Raw genomic sequence first — 10,653 nt, forward strand, 5'->3', positions numbered from 1 at the left:
TCTGTGACTGACTAAATTCACTCAGCATAATAAGTTCCAGCTTCCACCACATTATACAATGTTTCATAGCTTCATCATTGTTCTTTACTGTTGCGTAATATTCCATTGTGTGGATATATACCATAGTTTGTTTATCCATTCATCCGTTGATGGGCACCTAGGTTGCTTCCATCTTTTTGCTATTGTGAATAGTGCTGCGATGAACATGGGTGTGCATGTGTCTATTCGTGTGACGGCTCTTGTTTCTCCAGGATATATTCCAAGGAGCGGGATAGCTGGATTGTATGGTACTTCTATTTCTAGCTTTTTAAGGAAGCACCAAATCGATTTCCAAACCGCTTGTACATTTTACATTCCCACCAACAGTGTATAAGTGTTCCAGTCTCTCCACAACCTCTCCAGCATTTGTTATTTTGTGTTTTTTGGATTAATGCTAGCCTTGTTGGCGTGAGATGATATCTCATTGTAGTTTTGATCTGAATTTCTCTAACGCTTAATGACCGTGTGCATTTCTTCATGTGTCTGTTAGCCACCTTAATATCTTCTTTGGTGAAGTGCCTGTTCATATCCTTTGCGCATTTAAAAGTTCTTGTAGAAATAGAAACATCAGACCTTCATCCACTGCATCTGTTGCAAATATTTTCTCCTAGTTTATCAATTTCCTTTTTTAGTTTTCTTTGTATTATTATTTGCTATGCAAAAGATTTTTTTGTAGTTTCATGAGTCAAATTTCTCTATCTTTACTTTTATTGCATGTAGATTTTTACTCATATTTAGAAAGGCTTTTGTGGTATAAGGCCTGAAATTAAGGCCCAATATGGTATGCTGCCTTGACATCTAGGGAAAATAAAGAGGGCCTCGAATAGCCAACAACAACGGAGTAAATATTCTTTGCTAGTGGAACATTTACCAAAATAGATCATGCACTGAGCCATTAGAAAGTTTTAATAAATTTAAAAGGAGTTAAATTATACATATAAGGGAAACATATCTAAAATATTCAGAAATATGTTGAAATTAACACACTTCTAAATAAACCATGGATCAAAACTGAAAGCATGAGGGACTTTAGAAAATATCTGGAACTGAATATTAAGAATGAAAAGACAACATATCAAAGTATGTGAGATGCAGTTAAAGCAGCACTCAGGCAGATATTTATAAACACTTATATTACAAAACAAGAAAGGTGTAAAATCAATGATCTAAGAATGACCTTAAGGAGCTGGAAACAGAAGAGCTAAGTAAGTAGTAGAAAGGAAATAATAAATACAAGAGTGGGAATAAACACACTAGGAAAAGGACAAACAGAGAAAACCAATGAAACCAAAAGCTGGTTCTTTCGAAAATCAGTAAAATTCAATAAACTTCTAGCTAGACTGATCAAGATAAAAACTGAGGAGATACTAATTACCAACATTAGGAATAAAAAAGGGGACTGTACCACAGATCCAACGTACATAAAATGTTATAAGGGAATATCGTGAACAACTTTATGCCCATAAACTGGACAACAAAGATTAAACAGACAAATTCCTTCAAAAACACAAAAATGACTAAAGAACAAACAATCCTGTATCAAGGAAAGGAACTGAACTGGTAGATTAAAATCTTCCCACAAAGAAAACTCTAGGCCCAGAGAGCTAACAGGGTGAATTCTATCAATTAATGAAGGCAGAAATAATATCAACCCTACACAACCTCTATTAGAAAACAGAAGAGAGAACATTTCCTAACTCATTTGATGAGATCAGCATTCCCTGATACCAAAATCAGACAAAGATAGTACAAGAAAAGAAAACTACAGATTATCCCTCAAGAACACAGACACAAAAATCCTTAACAAAATATTAGCAAATCAAATCCACAATTCATAAAAAAGATAATGCATCATAACCAAGTGGGGTTTATCCAAAGAATGCAACTTTGGTTTAACATTCAAAATCAATCAATGTAATTTATCATACTAACAAACTAAAGAAGAAAAACCATATTATCATTTGAACAGATAAAAAAATATTATTTCACAGAAATAATAATAAAAATATTCAGGAAATTAGAGGGAAAAGGAACTTCCTCAACCTGATGAAGGGCATCTATAAAAAACCTACAGCTAACATCACCATTAAAAATGAAAAATTGAATGCTTTTCCCCTGATACTGGAAGCAAGGTAAAGATGCCCATTCTCAACACTTCTAATTGACACTGTACTGAAAGTCCAAGATATTGCAATAAAGCAAGAAAAAGAAATAAAAGGCATACAATTTGGAAGGAAAAAGTAAAACTGTCTTAATTCACAGACAACATAATCATGCATATAGAAAATCTTAAGGAATTTACAAAAAAAGCTACTAGAATTACCATTAGGTCAATATACCAAAAAAAAAAAAAAAATTGTATTTCCATAGGCTAGCAACAAACAACTAGAAAATAATATTTTAAATATCATTTACAGTGGTATCAAAATATAATCGGGATAATTTTAACAAAATATGTATATCTGTACACCGAAAGGTACAAAACAGTGCTGAGAAAGTTTTTTAAAGATCTAAATAAATGGGGAGCTATACCATGTTCATTCATTAGAATACACAATATCGTTAAGATGCCAATTATCCCCAAATTGATCAAGCGATACAATGAAATACCAATAAAAATCTCAGCAGGAATTTTTTTTTTTAGAAGTTGACAAACTGATTCTAAAATTTATATTAAAATGCAAAGGAGCTGGAATAATCAAAATATTTAAAATGAAAAGCGGAGTTAGAGGACTTAAATTACATAATTTCAAGATTTATTATAAAACCACATTACTGATGACAGTATAGTATAAGTATAAACATATAAAGCAAGAGAACAGTATACGGAGCCTAGAAACAGACCTCTCTCACACATATGGTCTACTGATTTTCATTAAAGATGTGAGGGCATTTGGTGGGGAAGGAATGATTGTTATAATAAATGGTGAGAACAACTGGATATCCATATTAAAAAAATGAACTTTAATCTACTAATGCTAAAATCAACTCAAAATGAATCATATAACTAAATGAAAAACCTAAAACTATAAAGTTCTATATGAAAACATAGAAGAAAACTTTTGGTTAGGCAAAGTCTAGATATTACACAAAAGAACAATCCATAAAAGAAAACAACTGATAAACTGAACTTTTTAAAAATTAAAAATGTCCACTCTTCAAAAGGCACTGTTAAGATTTAAAAAAATAATAACAAGCCACCGAATGAGAGAAAATAAAAATTGTAAATCTGATAAAGGACTAGTATCCAGAATAAAAATTAAAAAAAAACTCTTAAAATTTAGTAAGAAAACATCACAGTAAAAAAAAAAAAAAAAAAGGTAAAAGATTTGAATAGACACTTCTCCTAAAAAGATATACAGAAGATCTACAGATGGCAAATAAGCACATGAAAAGATGCTCAACATCATCAGTCATTAGGGAAATGCAAATTAAAACTATAATGAGAAACCTCGACACACCTGTTGGGATGGTTAAATTTTTCAAAACAGACAATACCAAATGTTGGTAAGGATGTGGAGTAACTGGAACTCTCACCACTAACGTGGGAATATAAAATGGTGGAATCACTTTAGAAAACAGTTTGGTAATTTCTTAAAAAGTTAAACATATACGTACTATATGATCCAGCCATTCTACTCCTAAGTATTTGCCCAAGAGAAACAAAAATATACATCACACAAAGACTTGTAAAAGAATATTCACAGCAGCTCTATTCGTAATAACCAAAAACTTGAAACAACCCAAATTATCTGTGGTGTAGCCATATAATGGATACTCCAAAAACTAAACCAAACCCACTGCCATCAAGTCGACTCATAGTGACCCTACAGGACAGAGGAGAACTGCCCCGTAGGGTTTCCAAGGAGCAGCTGGTAGATCTGAACTGCTGATGTTTTGGTTGGCAGCCTGTGCTCTTAACCACTATGTCACTGGGGCTCCATTATGGATACTACACATCAATAGAAAGGAATGGACTGCTGATACATGCAACAACATGAATGAATCTCAGCATAATTATGCAGACTGGCAGAAGTCAGACAATAAAAAGTAAATGCTCTTATGATGCCATTTATATAAAATTTTAGAAAATGCAAGCTAATCTATGGTGTCAGACAGGGCGTGGAGGGAAGCCAGGAAGGACAGAAGGGAGAGAGTACAAAGCGGCCTGAAGAAACTTTTGAAGAGTGATGGATATATTCACTATCTGGATTGTAGTGAGGCTTTCTTGGGTACACACATATCTCAAAACTGACAACACTGCGTATTTTAAATATGTGCAGTTATCATGTCAATTATACCTTAATAAAGTTCTTAAACATTTTTTTACATATAAAGAGCATTTTTCTTTTGCATCTGGAAAAGGATCTGAAAGACTGACAAAATTTGAGTGCTCAGAGGTATCAAAATACACCTTAAGGTCTTAGATTTGAGATTCTCAGAATTCTTCTGTGATTTAAATTCAGGGCGCTGAAAAGAAACTTTCACATGATTTTGATAAAATACACTGGAAACAGTTTCAAAAGACAATGGCATGGATGAGGACACTCTGAACATCAGCCTGAATCTCGGAGGCTGCACGGGGGAAGCCCCGTGCTGCTCCGCTTTCTCAGGTTGCTGCGGATGGAGTGAGTGCAGCGGGCTGTGCAGTCACAGGAGCAGGTGGGCACGCACGGACTAAGACCTGCTCCGTTCAGTCACAGTGGATCCAAGTAAAGAGACCTCCCCCAGTGTCTCATTTTCCTACAACACTGTGGATAGAAATTCCCTTTCCACCTAATGTAAACGTGGAGGTGTTTCCTACCTACTCTCCTGGTCCCCATCTGAGCAATTCATTAACGTTTCTGATTATTTTCCACATGACACCCCTGCAGTAGCTCTGCTCTGCCCACGGCATCACCACACACACTGGTTTCAGGGTATATTAACTGCTGGGTTGTAACTGATGACTAGCTTACGGTTGCTAAAGCAAATACACTAAACGTGGGTTCAGCCGGAAGAGAGAGCCTGGGCTCTAACGTTCCGAAAGGAGAAGCGCAGGCAAGCTCACCATCGGCTGTTTCCAGGACGCTCCCGCGGCCACATCCCCGAGGGACACCTCTCACGGAAGCCACCTGCGGACGTTCACAGTGCGGAAGCTCCCCGAGGCCCGTGGTGACATCAGGAGGGGCAGAGTGCAGGTCTGTTTTAAAAAATACATACAAAATAAAAAGTGGCTGTTAATTCAAAGAGTATGAAGTCCCTGTTCAAACCCCATTACATCTGAAGCTTCACCGAGCTGAACTCTAAGCTGGGAGGGCGGTATTCTGATTGATCTGTTTTTCCAGCTGAGCAAAGGCACACCAGGACCCTGGGAATCCCCAGACACACTATGTAAAAATGTGTGCATATGGGTTGTCCGAGTTAGACCACTGGCCACAGAGCACAGGGAGGAGCAGAGTGAACACGCTGGCCCTACAACAGCCTAATCAGGTTTCATTTGAAACATTTTTCTCAGTGAAGCAGAAAGAAATTTGAAATCAATTATTAATGTACCATTTTTTTTTTTTTTTTGCTACATTAGGATAAAAACTGCAAGGCTTCTATAAACAACTCCCTTCACCCAAGAAAAGTACGTTAAATGTTATGAAGATACCACCTTCGCAGCCTCAAAGAATAAAACTACAAAAACAAAAGCTGTCCCCACCACCACGTTAAACATACACACAAGATCGAGAGACTACGATCGGGTCCTTAAAGCAGAACTGTTAAGTGTCACATTTAAAAACAGACACTACATAGAGGTAATATTCAAACTCGTTCCTTCCATTGTCTGCACGTACATTTTTGTGTTTAATTTTCATGGCAAAGGAACCTTTATCTGTTCAGAATGCCAGCCTGACTGTAAATCACTATAGGACTTGTCACGGTGATTGGGTCTACCATCAGCAAAAGCACTTTGTACACCCATCGAAAACTGTATTCGGCCATGACACTAACTACAGACACTTGTCCGTTTCAGCGTGCGGTATCAGCCTATGCTGGGGAGAGATCCGATAATCTGCTTGATCTTTTCATGAATGGACCTGCCATAAGCCTCACATACAGCACACTGGCATTTTTAATTTTTAAATTCTGAAATTTAAAATTCTTTTAAACCCAAAGGAAGAATTTTTTTAGGTATGTAGAATGCTGAAATTATATGGCAGTAGAATACAAACTCACTGTTGACATAGCAGGATGCACCCTTTGAGAAAATCTAAAGCTTTAATTACACAATCCTTGAAAAGCTTGATGTTGATCAAATTAGCATTTAAAGTATGTCTATCAGAAGGTGCTTTCAGTTCAAAAAAAAAAACCTTCCCACTCTTCCAAACCTAGCAAAAAGAATAAATGATAAAAAAAAAAAAAACAAACCCATTGCTGTCAAGTCGATTCTGACTCATAGTGACCCTATAAGACAGGGTAGAACTGCCCCATAGGGTTTCCAAGGAGCGGCTGGTGGATTCAAACTGCCGACCCTTGGGTTAGCAGCCAAATGCTTAACCACTGCGCCCCCAGGGTCCCATGATTTTAAAAGCATACTGGAAAAAAAAAGTATACATGGTAATTTATAGACTACAAAGTATTTTTTAGAATACCTGTATAAAAATAAACTATATTCAAAACACAAATGAACAAATTACTATATTAAAGGTATTGTTTTAAATATAGGTGTTTATACTATGTCAAAATGTTTAATAAATTTGATTTCCTTAATCCAAAACTTAAAATATATTTTTTTAAATTACTTTTACCTAATATGTTCTAGCTCTTTTTTTTTTTTTAACCTAATGTATTCTTCCTCTTTCCTTAGCTCAAACTGAAGAATTCGTTGGTGTTAGATACTAAAAGAATGTTTTTTTGTTATTAAGGAGAGGGAAGTTGAGTGATTAGAGAGTTAGAAATTAAAGTCAACTATGCTCAGCAAACACTTAGCATATAAGAGAGACAACAGACTGCAAGCAGGTATCCGACAGAGCCTGAGTTAAGATCCTCTGAAACTTACCAGAATTCATCGCAAGATGCATATACTAGACCAAGCAAATGAGACAGGAAAGACCTGAGAGACTAGCTGTCCATCCAGTAATCAGACAGTGAAAATCTTTACAGCCGAGTCCATACATTAGGGCTAAGTACTTCATTAAAAGATACCCCACAACCACAGCCAAGTCGAGGGCTGTCTGGTGAAACGTCTGAACCAATGTATGGGGCCAACTCTCCACACCAGGCATGCTCTTCTTTCTAGCCCGTCAGGGAGCAGGTCTGCGAACCCTTGGCATCTAGTTAGAAGGCGGTGTGCAGATACATCCAGACGATAAAGACACTGTACACTTTCACATGCGATCTCACCTAGGAAAGAGCTTCCAGAATGTTCAAAAAGCACCACTGTTCTCAAACTGGAGTTAACTGTATTTCTGGAAAGTTAAATCACCATAATAAAATACAGAAGGAAAATATCCGTGTGAGAACTGTTTTTCAAGCTATCAGCCGTACATCTCCTTGGAGAAAGGTGGGCAGTGACCACGGTCTCACGTGGGGACACCCATGGGAGCCAGGAAAACAATCCAGTTGGGTTGTTTCCAGAGGGGCCCTTCTCAAGGGGAACGCTGCTCCTGCTCAGGGCCACCCTGGAGCCCACGGCCCAGCTCCTCCCACGCCCCTCCCTGAGCTTTGGGGGCTCCCCAGTGTGCTGGGCGCACAGGAGGAGGCAGAGCAGGCAGCTCGACTGCTCATCTAAAACTCTTCCTGTGGTAGAAGGCACGAGTTCAGAGGAGACATGCAGATGTGCTGATTCAAACGAATAAAGAAATGAGCAGCCGTGGGGGTGGGGGTGATGGAGGACGATAAGGGGTGCTCTTGGAATATTCTCATCCACCCCACTACCCTGGGTGTCATGGATTGAACTGTGTCCCCCAAAAATATCTGTCAGCTTGGCTGGGTCATGATTCCCAGTATTGGATGATTGTCTACCATTTTGTAATCTGATGTGATTTCCTTATGTGTTGTAAATTCAATCACTATGATCTAATAAGATGGATTAGCGGCAGTTATACTGATGAGGTCTACAAGATTGGATAGTGTCTTAAGCCAATCTCTTTTCAGATATAAAAGAGAGAAGTGAGTAGAGACACATGGGAACCTCATACCACCAATAAAGCAGTGCCAGGAGCAGAGCGCGTCCTTTGGACCTGAGGTTCCTGCACAGAGAAGCTCCCAGACCAAGGGAAGACTGAAGACAAGGACCTTCCTCCAGAGCTAACAGAGAAATCCTTTCCCTGGAGCTGACGCCCTGAATTTGGACTTGTAGCCTACTGGACTGTGAGAGAATAAACTTCTCTTTGTTAAAGCCATCCACTTGTGGTATTTCTGTTACAGCAGCACTCGATGACTAAGACACCAGGTTTGCTCCCAGTTCAGCCCAAGCTGGCTGAGACCTGATTGCAGCAGTTCAGAACGAGCCTGCACGGCCCAGCATGTCTGCCCGCTGGGTCTCCACCCCAGCACAGTCCACCATAGTGCAGAGCGTGCTCATGCGGCAGATGTGGCAAAGCAGCAAGTAAAAGCAGAACGAACGGGAACTGAGCGAGCTAGGCATCGGCCGCGCCTCAGCACACAGCAGGTGTGTCACCCAGGGCAGTCACACTAGCCCTCCCCACCCGGAGAGGAGAGTGAGGACGACCCCCGCACCTGGACTTCCACCCCGTGGACGCGCTATCCCAGGTACTGGTGCAAGGATGTACGCGGCCTCAGATCAGCCGCGTAAAGCTAACTACATCACTGTCTCTGCTTAAAAATATGATTTCAAATAACGACTAGTTTTGCAATTTTTTCCTTTCTAGGATTAACATAATTCAAATGAAAAAATGGTTTGGGGAAGATCTACGCGTATATGGTTTATTTTTGACATCTGGGAAAACAGCCTATTTCCTTTAACAGGATTTAAATTTTCGCATATTCTCATTTCCTAGCAAAGCTGTCATCTACCAGAACATGCACAGCTCTGCGTAAGGGCTGTGTCTCGGCTCCAGTCAGCGCAGAAACAACAGCCACAGGTGGCCGGCTTGACATTTCTGCCACCCACGTATTTAACTCTACACTTTCTGGTGCAGACGCAGGAGGCGCGAGCGGGGAGAGACAGACGGGATGAAGACCCAGACGCCTAACGGGGGCCAAGTTTGATGCAGGAACTCATCATTTGTGTCTGAGGGTCTCAGGCCAATCTGCTAAAGGATAGTGACAACCTTAACGGGCTCCAAGACCCCGTGAAGCCCGCTCGGAGCCGGCTGCACAGCCCCACAGGAAGAGAGCCGCTCATTGCCGGCCGGGGCTTGCACCTGCTCCAGGCAGGGAGCAAGGAAAGGAGGTTTTCATGCCTGGAAATGTTTTATTCCCCTTAGGATTTCCTTCCTCTCCTCGTGCTCAGGTCGAGGACTATTTCACCTGGTGTCTGGCTGGAGGAGGAAAGGACTGGCATGCTGTAGCCTGGCCCTCTGCCTCAGGATCCTACCAGAATCAGGGACAACTGCTGCCCTGCAGAGTGTGCCGGAGAGCAAGCGGGCAGGAGACAGCGTGGGGCGGCCCGCCCACCCAGTCACCTGTCACTGACTGTCCTGTGGACCCCCTGCCCGTGCTGCTTGCCCCTCGAGGGCAGGAGGGGTGATGACGACACTAAGGACCCCACACACTTCAGTGACTGCAGGGCAGGCCCCCCGTCACAGGTCTGGGGACCACCATGTCGCAGAGGCATCGAGAATCACTTCTGTTACCAGAAGAGAAAGAGAGGGCGGGTTTTGATGGGGAAACATTTAGCCAAGTAGGCCGGATTGCTCAAAGGGTAATAAAGATTCCATCTGAATGATGAACTGACCAAATATCACCCCCATTTCTTTCAAGTGCAGTTACCAAAAACTCAGATCTGCTAGCCCTCCTGGCAGATACGAGCACCTTCTTTCTGGGCACCGCCTACACCGGCTCCGCTAACGGGGGTCCACGGCCGCTCTGTACTGACCTATGTGGGCGTGAGCCGCAAGGCCGGTGAGGGCGGCAGCGGTGCTGGGAACGGCGGCAGGTCTCCCTCCCGGATGAGATGAGGTGGATGATGCGGAGGATGAGGTGGACGAGCCCTGAATGACCCGGTCGAGCAAGGGCTCGACGCTGGGATGGCTCTGGAGCGGAGTGGAGGTGAGTCGCCCTGGTCGCCGCAAAGAGCCCTCATCTTCTGAGGCGGACGAGGTGTCTGTGGTCAAAATAACGATGACAGGCATGTGATGTGGGAGTGAGTCACAGGGACGGGGACCCGAGCGCACCTGCGCCTTCCATGCTCTGCCCAGAACGTGCTCTGTGCAGTGCACTGCCCGGGTGGACGTAGCCACGTGCCCATTCAAGGCTGCCCCTCAGCACAGAGGGTGCCTGCTGAATGGACTCAAAGGTCCAAAGAGCCCTACTGGGGAGAATGGTTTCATGAGCCCTCAAACTTCCCCGAGGTGACTTAGTCATGGGAGACACCACACACGGGAAGTGAAGACAAACTCTCAAACCCACACTGAGGTCAACACGCATCGTGCCAAGGCCGTGAATACTAATGGAGCCCTG

The 10,653-nt window shown here is 41.7% G+C and overlaps 1 protein-coding gene across 1 annotated transcript in view; it reads right to left on the reverse strand.

The window, feature by feature from the left end:
- DIP2A (disco interacting protein 2 homolog A) overlaps window positions 1-10,653 on the reverse strand; it is a 142,234-nt gene that overhangs the window by 73,438 nt on the left and 58,143 nt on the right. Inside the window, exons 5-6 of the mRNA XM_023739099.1 lie at window positions 10,070-10,297; window positions 5,090-5,221 (exon numbers count right to left, since the gene is read on the reverse strand). Of these exons, the coding sequence (XP_023594867.1) occupies window positions 5,090-5,221; window positions 10,070-10,297 (360 nt within the window). The remainder of the gene's footprint in view (window positions 1-5,089; window positions 5,222-10,069; window positions 10,298-10,653) is intronic.

Source organism: Trichechus manatus, unplaced genomic scaffold (genome assembly GCF_000243295.1).
Source record: "Trichechus manatus latirostris isolate Lorelei unplaced genomic scaffold, TriManLat1.0 scaffold00128, whole genome shotgun sequence".
Classification (NCBI taxonomy): Eukaryota; Metazoa; Chordata; class Mammalia; order Sirenia; family Trichechidae; genus Trichechus; species Trichechus manatus.